Here is a 19,618-nt window from a genome sequence, read left to right as displayed (position 1 = left end):
CTCATAACTGATTGCTAGAACTGCAGGAATGGCAGGCTTCAGAGGGCACAGTGTTTTTTCTGAGGGAAACAATGCAAAGAGGTACACTACTTGCTTCCTAATCTCCTGAGACCTCTCCCAAAGAGGAAAACATTAGGCTTCCTACCGCTTCTAAAACTGCTCAATGAAAGGGTCAGGCGATCTAAATTCAGACCCCTCTATGCAGTCATAAATCCATTTACCTAATCATCACACAGTTGGGTTGCACACATTAGCTGCACTAATGCTGGCCAAAAGGGAATGTGCCTCCTTGATGCTAACTGGAAGCTACTGAGTCTTGAACTCAAGTTTATCCTCGAGTTTCATTGTCATGCCCCAGACAAAACTCTGGACATAGAGTCAGAAGACTGCCATTAGCTAATGGACAGGGAACAGAAATCATCCCTCTTCAGATCTCATTTTCATCATTTATAAAATGAGAGTGGGCTTTGGTACATTATCTCGAAGAGCCTTTTGAACTCACTTGGAAGCATTCTGTAAAGGCAAATTAACCATCATGACACTTTTAACTAAGTATCTATGAAGGGACAATCAAGCTTTTGAAAAGCAAAGGTTGTTTTGGTGGGAGGAAAATAGTATTTGAAGTTTTAAATCAGAGCTAAAAGAAAGTTATTAGAAATGAGCCCAGTGCTTGAGAGTATAAGCTTTGGGTTAGATCTTGAATTGCAAACCAGAATCCTTCACTTACTGCCTATGTGATCTTGGGCAAGTCACTACACCTCTCTCAGCCTCAGCCTCCTTATGTCTCCAATGGAGGTAAGTTCATAAGGTTGCTATAAGAATAAATGAGAATTACGTAAACCATCTGCCATATCTGATGGAGGCAGCAGGAGGGGCAGGGTATGAGGAAGAAAACAATAATAATAATAATAAAGCTGCTTCTGGAGTTTCTAAGGTAGTTTTATTTACTGCCTTGTATCATACTTCATGACCATTAAAACAAGGAAGCATTCTGCTTTCAAAACACAGTGAGAAAATGCAATGCCTCTTGTAACGTCTGTGACTCATTCAGTCTCAAAAATGAAAAACTTCTTTTAGCCTAAATCTTAGAGTCTCAAAAACGCATAACCCTGGGCTCAGATTGCTTGCAGGAAGGCTGAGCCAGACTGGTCTCCTTTGAAACCAACCAGGAGGAGAAAAGAAGCTTCCTCCGACAGCCAACAAACAGCCCTGAGGCTGCTGGCACAAGCTGCACTGTCGCTGCTGCTGAAGACACACCTGTCCCTCCAACTGTCCAGCTTCCCAGCCTTCAAATCAACCTCCAGCAGCAGGCCACTAGGCAAGCAAGGGCAATTTTATTTATTTCCCTTTCTTCTTCTCAAAGGTGATTTTCTTTAAATTGTACAGCTTGTTACTATTGTTGAGTTGTGGCTCCCAAGAGGATTATCTGTTTCTATCCATGAAGGCATCTGTATGGCAATAAAACACGCAACATTCCCCAACCACTTCATTTCTTTCTTTCTTTTCTTTTTTTTTTTTTAAATTAAGGAAAAAAAAAGTTAAAACTTCCCACAAAATCATGTTCTGATGAGCACATCCCACACACAAAATACTGAGGATCTTAAGAAGAGCCTCCAGGGGCCCCATCCCATGGGTTCAGATTCTGACAGAAACCATGTGCCAGGAGCCACAGTGGGTGGAATTATAAATTCTGCCATAGCAACGAGGCCTTCTCCCAACTGACCATACAGAAAACAACCATCATCACCACCACTACCACCACCACCACCACCACCAACAACAACAACATAGGACTCATCTTACTTTTAAGGGGAAGAATTAAAAAGAAATCAAATAGCTCGAGAGAGAAAGGAAAACACTTGAAAGGCAGAGGGAAGTCCTCTGTTAAATAATATGAAAGATTCGGTTTTCCCAAAAGGCATTTAAGGCATTGGGAAAAAAGCAAATTTCTCCCAGAGGGGAGGACCCCAGCTTTGATGCCCAAACTGCCCTCAAACATCAGGCTGTGCATTTTTGTACAACAGGGTACCCTCCAGTGAGACAACTATAAATAGCTTAAAACAAGAATAGGAGATTCCATCTGTTTCTGGAATATTTCAGCAACACCTGCTTTCAAGGTAAAAATCTGGGAGCTGTCCCCATAGCCCTCCTCTCCAACTCCCACTCCCACCTCCCTCGCACTTATTTTAAACTAAAGCAGCTAGCACACAACCCAAAAGGGCTTCTGCCACCGCACCTGCCAAAGGAAACAAGAGCCTTTTGATTTTTCTCCTGAACTGTGTTGTTTAAAAAACACTGGAGCAACTAGAGAGAGAGAAGCCAAAGTTCTTAAAACCAGATTCCTTTATTACTTCTAGCTTTTTATTCTTTCAGTAGCAAAAACTGAGATGTTCTCTGTTCATAGTGAAAATGAGGACAATACAGATGAAATAGCACATATTAGCTGCTCCTCTTATTATGTTAGAAAGTGTTCTAGAAGGAAGACAGTTGTCACTTAACACAATGTTTAAACAAGTCCATAAGCCAACTAGCATGGAAAAAAAGATAATCACTGTCCAATAAGAGTCCAGGAACATTACCCCATAGTTTAAAAAAGAAGAACAACAACTTAAGTTGAAGTTTTACAAAATTCAACATAAATCTGGCTGCCTTTCTCAAAGTGCTACATAGTGCCCCTTCTAACAATACTCAAAAAATCCAAGCACACAGAGATAACAATTTCATGCACAAAAAGCCACTTTGATCTTGCTCTACAAACATCAGTATGTCTAAGGATGGGATAAATCCAAAATCTTGAGAATGTCCCACAAAAGCTTTCACAAACTGGCCCCAGGACTTTTGTGGCATCATCTCTTGTGATGCTTTCACTAGACTTCTCAACGTTCTTCCATTTTGCTAAACCTTTCACATCTATGAGCCTTACACACTAGTTCTCATTGCCTACAGAGCTTTTCTCCCATTCTCCTTCATACAATTCCCTACTCATTCTGTAAACCAAAAAAACCAAACTCACTGCCATCAAGTCGATTCTGACTCTTAACGACCCACTTTCGGTTTCTGAGGCAGTAAAGCTTTATAGAAGTAGATTGCCCAGTCTTCCTTCCATGGAGAGGCTAGCGGGTTTGAACTGCCAACCTTCTGGTTAGCAGTAGAACCCATCAGCAACATTTTCCCTGACTACCCCAAGTCAGGGGAGCTCTGGTAGCGTAGTGCCTAAGGCACTTGACTGCTAACCAGAAGGCTGGTGTTTCAAACCCACCAGCTACTCCTTGGAAGGAAGGTTGGGCAATCTACTTCCATAGTGATACTATCTCAGAAACCCAAGGAGAGGGGTCGCTATGAGTTGGGTCCGACTCGACGGCCCATAACAACAACAACATCCAAGTCAGAGATGAGTGCTGCCTATTCTGTGACCCCAAAAAACCTCACACACACATTTATTTAAAATAGCATCTATCACATAATATTTTAATTATTTATTTATTCCTTTCCCAAAGATTGAGTGGCTTCAAAAATAGTAAGGATAGCAGAAATAAAATATGGGGTGGGTATCAAAATCAGAGGCCGTATGGGAACAGAGCACCCAGAAGCATGTTCCATTCTGTATTTGGTAAATAACAACAACAACAAAAAAAAAACTATTGTTTTCATTTTGTAATACCAAGTTCAGAGAATTCAGTTCTTTCAGCCATGAAAAAAAATCTCGGTTCTAGTATCAAACTCAGATGGTGCTATCTGAAAACGCTAAAATACTCTCCTTACATTCCTGAGTTTAAAAATGAAGATGACTAATTTACCTATAACTATTACTCTCCTAATACTTTTAATCTAGTCTTAACTACCATCCAGCAACTAGTTACGAAATACTATGGTAAATCTCAAGGAGAAGTAAAAAGTCTTTAATGGCAGAAACTAGACAAACATGAGAGCAAATCACACATTCAGCTTGATATACAGTGGTACCTGTATGATGGAACTTATTAATACTCTAGCACAGCAACATTTCCGTCAAGACTATCTGATGACAAGAGTTCAGAACAACTTTTAAAAACTTTTTTCTTAAACTAAACAAAGGGCTTATTTCCCAAGGATTCATTCCTTCATAAAACAAGTATTACTGGGTGGGCATATACCATGTGCCAGGCATTCATCAACATACTCTGAATATATCTGTCAAAAAAAAAAAAGAAGAAGAAGAAGAAAAATTCCCTGACTTCATGGAGCTTATATTCTAGTGGGAATGGGAGATGATAAAAATGAACTTAAAATATATGGAAGTTATGTCATATAAAGGACTGCCTTTTCATTGTGAAATTAAGTTTAAATTTTGTAATACTGATGGCAAAATCCTTTATGGACATAATGCCTGTCACTCAACATTGGACCTCCACTGTGAGATTCAAAGGTGCATCTTTTACAACTAATATGAAATGAGTTTGGTAACATGAGCCATGCTTTTACAAATAACTACATTTCTTATTTGCTCTTTGAAACTGTGCCCCAGGAGACCCTGCCCTCTCCCTTAGAGACTTGTGAGCCCTGTTCTTCCATTTCTGATGTGTGTCCCTTCCTCTGAAAAACATGCACACACCAAGTGCTGAGGATACAAAGTTGAATAAGACCCTTTAATCCTAAAGAGTTAGCAGTCCAATAGGAGAAAAACAAAGAAAGGTTGGGGCTAATGAGTGCATGACTAAAGTATGCAAAACCTGGTAGGGTATGGGATAGAGTAGGGAATAATTCATTATCTCTGCTTACAGAAGGCTGCTCTGAGGAGGAGTCTAGGTTGAGTACGGGAGATTGGGAAGATGAGTGAAGGCAGAGAAAGTACAGCAGCTCATATGGGTCAGTAAGTACATGAGCTTGAAAGATGAGGCACAAGTGGGAGGAAATGATCCTAAGAAGCTAAATCCTTTAATAATAGAGGCTATATCTGCACAGAGTCATTACTGGGAGCTACATCTCTCATGAGAAGAAATGGAAAGCAATAGTAAGGGTATCTATGGTAGTGAAGGTTATGTGTCAACTTGGCAGAGCCTGCTGAGTGGCTGGGCAGCTGACTCTAGTTACTCCCCATGATGAGACTGGTAATCAACCCCACGGTGGAATCTACTGCAGCGGCTGAGTTGCTACCATAGGGATGTGGTCTGCTTCCAGCACATAAGGAAAAGCATTGAGAAAGGTCTCTGCAGCATTTTGGCACACTTGGACCCTGCATGTAGTCGAGTCTTCATTAAGCAGCCTGCCATGTTTCCTACTGATCTTGGTGCTGTCTCTGGACTTGAACTAGTGGCCTGCTGTGTTGTTTGGTAATATTGGGACTGTGCCATTTTATCTGTCGACCTTGGGCTTGTTAGCCTCAACAGCCAGCAGCTGCCTGAGAGAAGAGACACCTCTAGCTCCAGTGGGCCAGGAGCAAGAGGCAGAGTTCTGTTGTTTGTTTTTTTTTTTTTTAAATTGTGCTTTGGGTGCAAATTTACAAAGCAAATTTGATTTCCATTCAACAGTTCATGCATGTTTGATTTCACAGCCCAATTACCATCCCCAGCCATAAAAAACTCTCCTAGAGCTTGGCATTTTGAACTCAGATTTCTAGCCTCCAAAACAGTGAGAGAATAAACTCCTGTTTGTTAAAGCCATCCCATTTGTGGTATGTTTACTAACACGGCATAAGAGGTAACCAAAACAGCATCTTATAAACAGACTTCAGTTGTAGCACTGGGCACATGTGAAGGGTGACTGGATCTCAAGTACAGGCTAACCAAAGGGAAAGTATCTGAAGAAAGCAAGGTGACTGAGCAGCACAAGAGAAAGGGGACAATGTTAATAATCTTGCCTGGACCCAACCCTCATTCCTTTGGTAGACCTCACCACTCTCTGTTGGGTACATCACCAACCAGTCATTCAGGGTTAACAGTAAATCCTTCCATTAACATGCTATCCTCAAGTCAGCAATGTTCCCAAACCAAACACAGGAGAAGTGCCGTTATGTGTGCCCTTTATATAAATACAGCTGAATAAAATAGAGTTTTCTCCCCTCATGTTAAATACCCATATAATATATGTTCTTGAATTGACACGGGACTCTATTTTTAACCTCAGTCACTATCCTCTGGCTCTAGAAAATCAATAGTAAGAAGACACTCTGCCATGAGATTACTCTATTATATTACAAATAGCATCCTGTAGTGTGATCATCATCTCCCCAGCATGTCTTGGAAACTCCTCAAGGGTAGGAACTAGCTAATAGTAGGCATTTAGTTAAGGACCGACGAATGAATGAACCCATCAAATTTTCTCAAGTTCAAGCTAGCATAAAACACACCAATTGCTGCTATTTTTCATTCTAAATGATGACAACTGTTCAAGTAGCTTCTTACAAACATGAAATCCGTGACCCTACTACCTATTATGGGAGCTCTGGTAGCATAGTGGCTAAGACACTTGCCTGCTAACCAGATGGCTGGCGGTTCTAACCCACCAGCCACTCCTCGGAAGGAAGATTGGGCAATCCTACTTCCGTAGTGATACTGCCTCAGAAACCCAAGGAGGGGTCGCTATGAGTCGGGTTTGACTCCACGGCACATAACAACAACAACAACAACACTACCAATTAAATATACAAAGTCAAACACCATAATCGGAGAAAAGCTTTACATTTTAATTTTAAAATAAGCTTCTCCAATCCAGTTCAGAGTTTCCCATAAACTACACACATTTATAATCCAGCACGAAAAGGAAGAAAGCAGCATTGTAACTCAAAATATTATGGGGAAAAACCTTTTGGCAAAGTTTAAAGAACTCAATTTGAGCCTTCACCACCTCCAAATGAATACAGGCAGTCCCCAGATTATGAACAAATTCTGTTCCTAACTTTGTGTTTAAGTCGAATTTGTACCTAAGACAGAACAGTTAGACATGGTTTGTATCTAGTCAGTCAGCCAAATGTTTGTCTTAGTATTCAATATATCTCTATGTATAAAAAACTTTAAAGAAACACTTCCAGATACACTAAAACCTTTTAAACACAATAATACAGTAATAATAGTAATAATGTTTTGACGTGCATTGCCAAATAGCACCTGCTTGTTATCATAAACCACTGTACGTACCTTGAGTTTTTAACATAATAGGCTTTAGGGGGAAGAAAGGGGAAGTTTGGTTCATAACTATGGGTTGTACATAACTCAGATATTCGTAACCAGGGAACTGCCTGTATATAAATATGTAGTGTCTTGACCAAACCTAAATGTAACATTAAACAAAAATGGGGGGGATTTCTTTAAACTTTGTTAAATCAAAAGATAATTGTTTACAAACTTGGACCTGGGCTACTGGGATATGCTTGGGAACAGCTGTATACACTTTAATCTCACAAAGTAGCCAGGTTGTACTTCCTTCCTAAGGTCCATCCCACAGTTGTCATCTACTACCCAAATTACAAATGCTATACTTGGTATGGAAAAGAGTTGATGTCAATGATTAAAAACAATAATAATAAGATTTGTGTAGAGAAGTTCAAAAGTGTAGCATCCAGGCTGACAGTTATTGAATAAAACAATTTTAAATAGTCAGCTACTCTTCCTCCTACAGTGTGAGGGTGTGAGGGTATGTGCACTTGGGGAATAAGAAGGAGGAGGGGGGTGGGTCTTTTCTTGGTGAGAAAAAGAAGAAAGTGCAAAGACTAGTACGCCAGAGAACTATCCTTTTCTGGAATTCATAGAGGGTCTGGCCTTTTTTCCCCAGGCCCAAGCCCAAGACTGGGGACCAGGGTTTTGTCAGGGGCACCTCCCTGCTGTCCTGCCCTGGGCTGCTCCACATGAGCAGAGAGAGACAGCAGGCAGGCCCCTCTGACACCTACTTAACTGAGGCAGATGGAGAGGAGAGCGTGTGGGGTGCCTTTACTTCCCCCTCAGGAGGCTCCCAGCAGGAGCCCGCAGAGCCAGCAATTCCAAAATCAGATTTACACACAACCTTCCCCCTAGAACACGCCTTACCCCTCTGGCAAGAGGAAACAGAGCATTAAGCAAGTGTGGCTCTGGTATATGAAGGGGATTTTAGAAGACCTCAAGAAGTCTTCTTACAGGATTCTGCACTTTTTTCAAACCTCTTCAGAGGTACCCAAGTTGAGAAACAGTTACTCACTCATTGACCCAAAGAGGGCAAGGGTGTTATTTTGAGGACGACACAATCAGTGTCTGCAAGATGTCCTTAGCTAGAGACACATACTTTATTAATAATCTTACATACACAAAATGTCCAAGGGAAAGCCTAACAGGCTAATTTCTGACAGCTCCAGATAACAGCAGGAGGAACTGAAGCCATGCTGACTCTCCAGCCTCCTACTACACAGAAGCAATGATCCCTTTCCCACCCAAGGGAAGTGATACAAATAAATAAATACAATTATCTGCAGAACCTAAAGTGCAAGAACAACATTTTGAAGTCCTTCTCCTCAAGTGCAGTGACTTGTGGGAAACAGATAGGAAAATAAAAAGAACAGCTGGAAATTTTAATTATGAAAGGACCACGCAAAAGCTGACACTGTCTCACAGAACTAGCCAATTGTCAAAAGCCATTCTCCCTTACCTTAAGATACAGAAGCAGCTCTTCGCTCCTGAAGATAAGCGGCAGAACCCGAATCTCTGTTTGCTGTCAATGTCAGTGAGCACAAATGTGAAGTTCTGGCCAACTTGGCTAACTGTGAGACTGCAGCAGAGACAGAACAAAGGGAAAAGGAATGTGCAGTAAGTTTCTTGATAGAGTAGCTAATCACGACAAGTCATTGAACCTGTAACATTTCCTTTCTCGGTAGAACTCTTTACAAACTTAAAATTTATACGCTTCAGGGAAATAGACAATGAACATGTAAAAAAAAAAAAAAAAAAGAGAGAGAGAGAGAGAGAGAGAGAGTGAGCAGCCCATTTTAGTGATCAGCTCAGAACGCAAAATTGTCGAAGCTATTCTGTCTTCTTCCACTTACTGAGTTCAGGCACTGGGGTAACTCTGTTAATCATCCCATGAATCTTGAAAGGTGCATTCTATTAACCTCATTTTTATAGAGGAGGAAATAGTCCCAGAGAGGTATTGCCTAAGGTCCCAGCTGGAAAGTGGCAAAAAGCTAGATTTTAAGCCTAGGCTCATCTGACTCCAAAGCCCATTCTATCAGTTTGCTATTAACAATACTCACCTAATTAATGCTCTATTCAGAAAGTAATGGTGACTGCAAAGCAAAATTTCAGTGTCTACACTGTCCCAGTCACAAAGCTAGACACTTGTATGTACCATCTCATTTAACGCCCACAACCACCCTGGAATTTAGATGATGTTCCCATTTTACAGAAGAGGAAACTAAGGGACAGAATAATTAGATAACTTAATCAAGGTCACAGAGCTAAGTGGAAAGAAAAGAGGGCAAGGTTAACAATTATTTGCCTAAATTTTTTCATCTTTCATAATTTCATATTTTAGAGATCAGAAATAAAAAGTAGACCAGTAATCCAAAGTGCTGTCTAAGAAACAGAAGCAATATTTTTAAAGAAAGCCATTAAAGAGAAAAAAAGCTAAAAATTATTGTATAAATGCAAAAATAAGGCCACACACGAAAAAGCCTTAATGTAAAACTGAAAACATGTTTTTTTAAATAATATAAAGCATATTACCAGATTGATACAAATGCTATCTTTTTAAAAATTTACGAAATTTTTAAAAATCCACTTTTCAAAAATCTGTTTACCCATTAGCTTGGATTTCTTTTTAAGAACATAAACATTTCAAAGTCTAGTACGTAAACTTATACTAACATACTATTTTAGAATTTGAAATTGAATTTGCTCAAAGAATCTCATCAACTCTAAGGCAAATTTCTACTTTATAAAAAATACTCAAATTTATAAACTATCCAAATCAATGTTCTCACATAGAAATAATTCACTTTATAAATTATCATTGAAAATGAAAATCATGATTCACCAGGCCTTTTGCAAAGGCAGAATTCTTGTTGAGTCTTTGAACATGATATGAAATAAATTTCAAAATATACAGTAGCCTTCCTCTCCAAAACTCCCCTATATAAACCACATATGAAAATTAAAATTAAAGAGGCTTTCAAGGTATCCTTGTACAAAGGTCAATGGACCCTTCCTGGTCATATTTAAGGAAACAATTCCTTCCCCTGCAGAGTGGTTAGAGAGTACAAGAAAGTAATTCAGAAAGAACAGTAAGTGCTCCACTTTCCCTATTTAACTAGGAAGGTGAACAAAACAAGGTGGCAATTGTAAAGCAACGTGGTAATAAAACAGGTGTAAGTAATGCTATCCCTCCACCTTACATAAGCCAGAGAAAGAACACATTTCTATAAAAGTTACAGAGTCGTCAAGGGGACACCAAACCTACCTTCTATGGCTGTTATGTTTTATCTGTAAAGCTTGGATACTGTGTTACTATGGTGATTTAATACTATGTTTTAAAGGGGGATTATATGATTAATTTTAACAAGGTTGAGAACTGAAGATGTGTGAGAAACAGGATTCTAGCTCACATAATTAAAGTGATTGGAAAGAAAAGTGGGCCTCACTGGGGAAGGAACCTGTGTTATTAAAATATTTAAAGCAACAGGTCAGGATGATTCTAAGTTACAAATAAAGTCATGTTTTTGTGAAATACTATTATGTGATCATACGAAATTTTACTGTTAATTATTTTATCTCAGGGTTTGATTTCACTTATGGGTTATTGAAAATGAATACTCTCTAAGAAGCACCCTAGAAGGGAAGGGTATTGATAGAACTGGATGAAAAGAAAATACACAGGATCTCTAGGAAAAGGACAGAGATTGAACACAATTTGGTTTGTGAACTAGCTATCATTAATTTCCTATTATCTTTCCACTACTATTAAAAATACTGAAAATGCTTTTAGTTACATTATAGACTCAAAGAAAGATTCATTACTCATTTACTTTGTTCAAATTGCACCTCAGTCACTTCCAAGCTGGGCCTTAATTTAGTAATAACTTCTAAGCACTTCAGTTTCTTCATCTGGAATAACAATGGGAATACTACCACACAACCCAAAGGATGTTTTGCAAGTAAGTGAGATAAGCATTTCGCATAAAGGCCAGCCTATATTAGGAACAAATAAAAGGGATGTGAAAACTAAATTTCAAACTAAAATCATGCATTTGCTTAGTCTTCCTGACTGACTCAGCTTTCTAGGAAGTTAGGGTGCCTTTTCTCCCTGGTCTGTCGCCTCTTTTCAGTTAAGGGGTAGTTTTTCGGCTAAGGAAGCAAAAGCCACTTAAACTTGCAATAATGTGAAAAAGACTTTTTGGGATGTCACAGTTTAGAAGGGAACACTTATTAATCTCAATAGATTTACCTTTTCATTTCTGGTAGGGTGAAGTACAAATCATCAAAAGCCTTTTAAAACCATTGAATTCTAAAGTATTAAATTCCTTGGATAATTTCCAATAAACTGGAAAAAAAAAAAAAAAAGTCCAGAAAAGGGCAGTCAAAGTGAGGTTAGCTTGAATGGTTCTGAGTCTCCAAGGAATTTTATCATTCCCTCTCTGCTTGCTGAGGTGGTCTATAGGAATGTTCACTATTTCTCCACAAAAGTAACTCTGGGGAGAGGGTCTGCTTCCTTCACAGCTGCAGTTGTGTTTACCTCCAGGATCAGCAACTATGACTTCTTTACAGAAGCCAATAATTAAAGCTGGGAAGAACCTTAGAAATCATCTCATCCAATTCTCTTCATTTACAGCTAGGGAAACTGAGGCTCAGTGTTTGTTTTTATTTTTTTCCCCCCCAGTAATCAGGGGTAGGACAAAAATCTAGAACCAATTTCTGGTTCAGAGTTGTCTGCATTCTGCCACACTGCACTAAACACAATGAAAATCCTCCCAAGGAAGCGTTCAACTCACTATAAGGAACTCTGGTATGTGAGGAATTCAGATAGCTTCTTATCAAACACGACTATACATGGCATTAAGCAAGAGAAACCAAACCCGAGTATCTCCAGAAATAAACTCAGGAGACCAGAGCCAAAACCACCATTAATTAGATGGGCTTCCCATGCCTACATGAATACAGAATACAAAGGAAAAAAGCAATGACTTTTCAAACCACAGACATCAACCTTCATGCCACCTTTTAAATGCCTGTCAGATACTCAAGTCTCCTCCAGCAGCATTTTGCTTAATCTTGAAGTTGTTTACAGGTCCAGTGTATAAATGGACTTTAGAGTCATGAATCATGTGGATGAGCAGTTTGATTACAGCCTTCCAGTGAGAAATGGGTTTTACATGTCAGCCTCAGTTTTAGTTATTCATTTTACAAAATGAGCAACTACACTGAGCACTGTAACAAGTGCTGCATAAACAACAGGGGCCATGTGGTCACTGCCCTCCTGGGGCTTACTGTCTAGTTAGGGAGGAATAATAAACAAATACACTGCAAAACATACAGCTTATCATAGTGTTATTATGAAAATAAAGAAGGAATAAAGGAGAAGGTGGAAGAGAAGGAAAGGATCTATTGAGACAATGGTCAAAGACAGCTTCTCTGAGATGATGCAAGAAAGCAGCCATTCAAGGAGGAGGGGACTGAATTTTTCAGGAAGACAGAAAAAAAGAGCTGTGCAAGGATGCTGGAGCTAGAAAGAGCTAGGCATGTTCTAGAAACTAAAAGAAACCAGTACAGGTAGTCCCCGACTTATGATGTATTTGATGACTGACCATCTGGTTTACTTTGTTTGGGTGTTTTTTTTTTTAATACATCATATTGTTAGTAATATGCACACCACATACAATGTCACAGCACATAATTTGCTGTGTAATTATTCTGAGATGTTTGTATGTAATGTTTATAACCCCAAAAACAAATAAAGATCAGATTTATGAAGATACTGATTATAAAAGGCAGTAATAATGAAAACTACAAGCAGAGGTATTTAACTTACATCAGAACCAACTTACAACAATCCTGAGACTCCTAAGTCATGCTACCTGTATGGCTGAAGCACAGGAGAGATGGGAGAAAATGACATAAGAAGTCGCTGGATAAAGCAAGCATCCAATCATGCAAATAATCTCATAGGTCATGGTAGAGTCAGAATTGTTTTTAAGCAATGGAAAACCACTAAATAGTTTTAATCAAGAGAATGATATTACCTGGCTTATAGTTTTAAGTTTTTTATCTGTTATGTGGCAAACAGTTTGGGAAAAGCCAAGAGTAGAAAGAGGGACCATAATCAGGAGGGTTTCAGTCATCTTTGGGCAATCTATTTCCATCGTGATACCACCTTAGAAACCCAAGGAGGTGTGCTATGAGTCGGATCCAACTTGATGGCAGTTAGTTTGTTTTTTTTCTGGCAGGTAAGATTGGTCGGTGAATAGAGATGGAAAGGGGTGGACAGTGGCAAGTTACAATTAGCAGGTACAAATGACAGGGTTGCAAATGGATTTCATGGATAAAATTGAGGGAGTTGGATTAGATCTCCACTGTTCCTTCTGGATTTCATACTTTTGATTCTCCACTTATGATTCATATTTACTTCATTGGAGTCATGTAGACAAAGTGAGTGCAGAGATCTCTGCTGTTTTCAGAATCATCCATTGAGTTTCTCAAGCAGATGAGTGTTGCTCTGTATCGGGCAACATGTGACCCAGGGTTGGTCCCCAGACATTTCAGATCAATGTCTTTCTCACAACTTGGACCTTTGAGCAGGGAAGATGGGAAACTTGGATTTTAAACAGATGTAAAGTATGAAAAATTGATGTAAAATATGAAAAATTTTATCCATGAAAATTAGGGAGTGAAAAGGTAGGATATTACCATTTAATAACAGGACAAAAAAAAAAAAAAAAACCTCACTGCCATTGAGTTGATTCTGACTCATAGCAACTCCCTTTTGGGTTTCCAAGGCTGTAAATCTTTATGGAAGTTGTTTGCCCAGTCTTCCTTCCATGGAGTGGCTTGTGGGTTTGAACCACCAACCTTGTGGTTAGCAGTCAAAAATGCCTTAGGCACAATGCCACCAGAGCTCTCTAATAACAGGACATATTAACAAATTTAGGGGGAAGGGACATTCAAGGGTTCCATTTGAGATATGTTCAGTCTGAGAAGCCTATGAAACATCTTAACAGAAATGTCAAGTAAGTAGTTGAACATACATACTAGTTAGGAGGTTGCAGGAAGTTTGGGTTGAAGTTGTAAATTTGGAAGTTATCTACACAGAGATGGTATTTAAGGCCAGGATAAGGAATGAGATCACTAAGGGAGAAAGTTTAGAGAGAGAGGGAAAAAAAAGAAGGGACTTGACCCAGGACTCAGTTCTAGAAACACCAGTTCACAGAGTAGAAAAGATACTATCAAAGAAAAAGGAAAACCAGGCAAACAGGGGTGTGGCTAACTGTACTAAATGCAGCAAGATGAGAAGAGAAAGAAATCTCCATGAATTGAGCAATATGGAGGTTTTGGATGACATTGATAAGAACAGCTCTAGTTGCATAACAAAAGCAGAAGACAGGCTGAACAGGAATGAGGAATAAACTCAAGTGTGCAGACAAGTCTTCTGAGAAGTTCTGCTATTAAGGGGAATGAATCAGTAATTGGATGGGAATGAAGAGTCAAAGAAAAGTAAATTTTTTTTAAAAAAAAGAACAGAAGAATACCAGAACTTGTTTTAATGCTGCTGAGAATGATCCTATAGAGGCAGCAATTTATGATGCAGGAGAGAGAAGATGAAACAGTAAAGCCCAGACTTTAAAGTGAAGCTATGTGAGCACCGACAAATTAGTATACCTCTGAGTATCATCTGTAAAATGGATATACTACTACTTACTTTGCAGAGTGGTTTTGGAGAATTAAAAATAATTTATACAAAATAACTAGCATATGTTGTTGTTGTTGTTATGTGCCGTCAAGTCGGACCCGACTTTCCAAGGAGTGGCTGGTGGGTTTGAACCACCAGCCTTCTAGTTAGCAGTCAAGTGCCTTAGGCACTATGCTACCAGAGCTCCCGAACTAGCATATAGTACATATATAATAAAATGGTAATTATCACTGGTATAGAACCAAAACATTCAGTGTCACCCTCCATTTATTATTCCTTACTAACAATTATCTACTGAGCCATCTATTCAAGGCACCTCCAAGAGCTGCATCTCCTTTCCTTGAATGCATTATGGGTGATAAGCCTGAAAAGAACATCATCAAACTATTATATCTCCTAGCCTTTAGTTACACGAGCCTTGAAACTCCCTTCTGAAACATACTTTACATCTGTTTAAAATCCAAGTTTCCCATCCTCCCTGCTCAAAGGTCCAAGTTGTGAGAAAGACATTGATCCGAAATGTCTGGGGACCAACCCTGGGTCACATGTTGCCCGATACAGAGCAACACTCATCTGCTTGAGAAACTCAATGGATGATTCTGAAAACAGCCAGAGATCTCTGCACTCACTTCGTCTACATGACTCTGACGAAGTTAATATGAATCATAAGTAGAGAATCAAAAGTATGAAAACCAGAAGGAACAGTGGAGATCTAATCCAACTCCCTCAATTTCATCCATGAAGAAACTAAAGCCCTCAAGAGCACAGAATAAGTCACAGTGGCACAGCCAAAACGGAAACCACAGTCTCCTGGCTGCTATCCTCAATGTTCTGCCCACCACAGGCCAACTGCTTCATTGTTATCTAAAGGCATAGCTTAAACCAAAACCAAGGGACTAAAGGGGGGGAGGGGGGGTCAATGGACTCAGTTTTGAAAAGGAGAGCAGGGTAAATGTACGGGAGCAAGAGGAGGGGTTTGAAAGGCTATATACTAACGTGCTAACCATGCTGTCTCTGCATGGGTTTAATTTTCTTTGCTCCTCTGAATTTTCTGCTTTTTTACAATAAACATTATATTGTTTTTGAAATAAAAAACTTTACTTGGCTAATTTATTTATGCTGTGATGAATCTAATGGAAGCAGTATGATATAGCAGAAAGAGTATGATAGATGTGGTGGGTATAGGTTCCTAAATCAACTCTACCACTTAATGATAATGGGACCTTAGGCAAGTTATTGAACCCATCTGAGCCTCTTTTTTTTCTCATATGTGGCAAGATAATTATAGTAACCTTGCAAATGTGTAACCTTTAAATGCAGGAAAAGAACATAGCACAATGACTGGCACATATAGATATATAATAAAATGGTTCTAGTTGTCGAGAACTCCAACTCATGGAGACTTCACATGGAGCAAAGAAGAACTGTACTCTACAGGGTTTTCAGTGGCTGGTATTTGGAAACTAGATCACCAAGTCTTCCTCCCAAAGCACCTCTGGGTAGACTCTGACCTCCAACCTCCAATCCTCCTGTCAGCAGTCAAGCATGTCAACCATGTGCACCACCCAGGTACTCTAATAAAATGGTAACTAATATTTAAACCACATTTGCAGCTGTGGTTACATGCTGAACCATTAAACTATGCCTCTGCCCTTGAAAAGATGTCATTTCATTTAATGCTCATATCGTTTGTGAAAAGCAGTGTAATTTATAGGGCAACTGAGTGGTGGCTAACTTGCTGGGTTCTTTAAAGAGATAAATATATACACGGGAAGGGTGAGGATTTCCATCATCCAATGAGTTTCTTGAATGCTTGGTTAACTGAAGCCAATTGTCAGCTATCAAAGGCAGGTAGCACCACAATATGAAATAGCACACATCATCATCATCACCATCATCTTCTTCTTCTTCTCCTTCTTTTCTCTCACAAGACATTGCTTTCACCAATAATGGTACATTTTTGAGAGTGACAGAGTGAACTCAGCACTGTCACCCCACCACTCCCCTCCAACAAGAACTTCAAGCACAGTGGAGCGCAGAAGTAACTCGACTGGGAATAGGAACATCTGCTCCCTTCCTAGCTCTGTAACTACACAGTTGGGACCATAAACAAGTCATTGCATCTCTATGGGTCTTCAGTTTCCCTTCTATAAAATGGGATGCTTAAGCCAGAGGAATTTCAGCTTTAAAATCCTGTGGTCTTGTTCTCATATATTTTCAAGGCTTCCCGCAGCCAGAGTCCAAACTACCAAAGGACACACACCCTCTTCCTCAGCAGGCTCCATCTGCTCCGCCTCCCACAATCTCTAGGCTCACTCACAATTTCTCTCTAGTTTGCTCTTACCTTCCCCTTCCACTAAACCACTTCTTGCCACATTTGTGGACTCAACATAAGCCTCTAAGCTTAGATTTTTTTTCAAATGAAGACAGTGGCACTTGTCCTTATCTCTTAGGATAGAATAAAATAGGACAATACATGAGAAAGCACTTTCTTTGAAGAGCTACCAGCATTATTATTTTTCATAAGTCCTAGTTTCAGAAAGAAAATCTTAAAACAACACAAGAGACAGTAAGATGTCAATGTTAACGAGTGATTTGATGACGACTGTGAAAATCCCACTCTTGATATAGACTAGAAATGTCAGAAAGTTGTATTACTGTTCCTTGGGGTAGAAAAGCAAAGATACTGAAAAGGTTAGGAAGCTTTCTCTTTTGAACACTATCACCTGGAGGCATTACTCATCTCCCATACTGGCAGATTTTCTAAGTCAAACAATATCATAAACACACCTGGGGGGCTTTGTGGGCTTCAGATTCAGGGCATATCCGTTTGACAGTGTTAACTGCAAACTAATAAAAAAAAAAAATCATGACATTAAAGCCTTTGAATTTATTGAAAATGAATGTCATTATTATTACTTCTTCTGCATTAAAGTATGCCAGGTTAGATATGAGGAAAAAGAAGAAAACAGAGAGTCCCCAAAACAAAGAGGTTTTTATTTTTGTATCAATAAGTTATCAACACCCAGAGGAATAATATAATACAATGTAAGAATGAGCTATTGTACATGACCAGGAATAAAATATATCTGTAAAGGGATATATCTGTACCCTAATCATTCTGTGAAAAAATATATATATAAGAATGTAATTAGGGGAAAGTAATTTGGGAAGATGTATATTGGAGGAACAAATTGTTTTTTTTTCTGAAAGGAAAAAAGGCATTAGACATTATTGTGAACAAAAGGAAAAAAAAAGAAAAAGATTTTAGAACTATCACTTAAGGACTCTGCTTTTCCCCTATTTCAGAATGTAATCACTCAGACAGGTAAGTAGAGGGGTGTGTGTGATGTGAGTAGGCAGGGAAGGGAGATGTTAATCTCACAGTTACTTTTGTTCTAATATTAGTTTACAAAGTCAATTAATGAATGCCTATCCAAAACAGATCACCACTCTCCTAGAAGTCGTGTAAAAATGTTTTCCCTTATTTCTCTTTGTTAAGAACCTAACCACATTTTTTAAACATTTCAGCTTTATTAATTTGTATAAATATGCCCTTGCCATAATTTGTAATACATTTTATAAGTGACTGGAGGAGATTTCATGCATCACTAATTCATACATATAAATGTGAAGTTTGCATTAAATATCTCTAAACAAAACCCTATTTCCTGGCTACTTTTAGAAGGAATAGGATAAAGAAGAGACAAGAGGACTCTCATTACAAAGACTGATCCTCTTCAAGGTAAGGCTATTCTGTGTTGAGCATCAGTCTGCTAGTCAAGTAAACCTGGTACCGAATCTAAAGAGCCTGAATCTGGAAATACTAGAGTGGTTGACAGGCTTTAAAAAATAACACATTAGAACCAGGGAAAGCAGTGGTTATCAATGGCTGGCAATACTCCAAAGTTGCTTTTTTAGCACTCTTTTTGCTTTTTAGTACTCTTTTAACTCCTTTGGCTACCAATTCTCAACTCACACCCATTTTTAGATTTATGCACAATAAGCCAGGACACTGGCACCACAAATACAGAAAAGAATCAACTGGCATACCTACCCGCATGCATTCTAAGTTACTAGATTTTTCAGGCTCTGCCTTGTTTAAAGACATTAAAACACATGATAAACCATTCCTGAAAATGGGCATACTTTATAGTTTTCTTGGAACATATCACAGCACTTATTACTTAAAATGATATTTTTGAAAATTTCCCTGTCACCAAAAGTGGAATTTTTAAAATGTAATGTATGTGTGGTCTCATAGTTCAATTTCCCCTGAAAAGAAAATTTTAAAAACCATTGAAAAGAGACAACAATGAAGTAGACAATAAATTTTTAAAATTCTTAAACTGCAATGGAAAACACAGTAGACATTTCTTAAAAATAAGATAAAGATGATTTGTTTTACCATTTTATTAATATTGTTAGTCAATTATAATTATAGAAAGTAAATAAAGAAGCTCCTCTATAATTGTTACCGCTAACCAGTGGCTGATATTTTTAAACCCTCAGATGATTTTAATTATCTCAGTGTCCTTATATTTGTACTTCTCCAAGAAACAATTCACCATGATGCAAATATTAAAGAAATGTTTAGATGAATTTGTATTTTTTAGTCGAGCAATCTACAGAAAACACTGGATCCCCCAGAGAAATCATTCTTAGCCATCTAAACTAAACACAGAACATTCTTGAGCAACATGCCACTTATCCTTTAAAAAGCTGAATACCTTAAACAAGATAGGCCTCTGCTGAGTTACATTTTCGGGGGGTAGGGGGCTCT

At 38.7% G+C, this 19,618-nt stretch overlaps 1 protein-coding gene across 1 annotated transcript in view; it reads right to left on the bottom strand.

Annotated features, from left to right (window-relative positions):
• The window catches only part of DENND1A (DENN domain containing 1A), a 581,826-nt gene that overhangs the window by 417,559 nt on the left and 144,649 nt on the right, over nt 1-19,618 (bottom strand). Inside the window, exon 5 of the mRNA XM_042780373.1 lies at nt 8,590-8,709. Coding sequence (XP_042636307.1) covers nt 8,590-8,709 — 120 coding nt within the window. The remainder of the gene's footprint in view (nt 1-8,589; nt 8,710-19,618) is intronic.

Source organism: Orycteropus afer, unplaced genomic scaffold (genome assembly GCF_000298275.1).
Source record: "Orycteropus afer afer isolate SDZICR_OR568_19922 unplaced genomic scaffold, OryAfe1.0 scaffold00037, whole genome shotgun sequence".
Classification (NCBI taxonomy): Eukaryota; Metazoa; Chordata; class Mammalia; order Tubulidentata; family Orycteropodidae; genus Orycteropus; species Orycteropus afer.
This window is presented reverse-complemented; position numbering and strand designations above follow the sequence as displayed.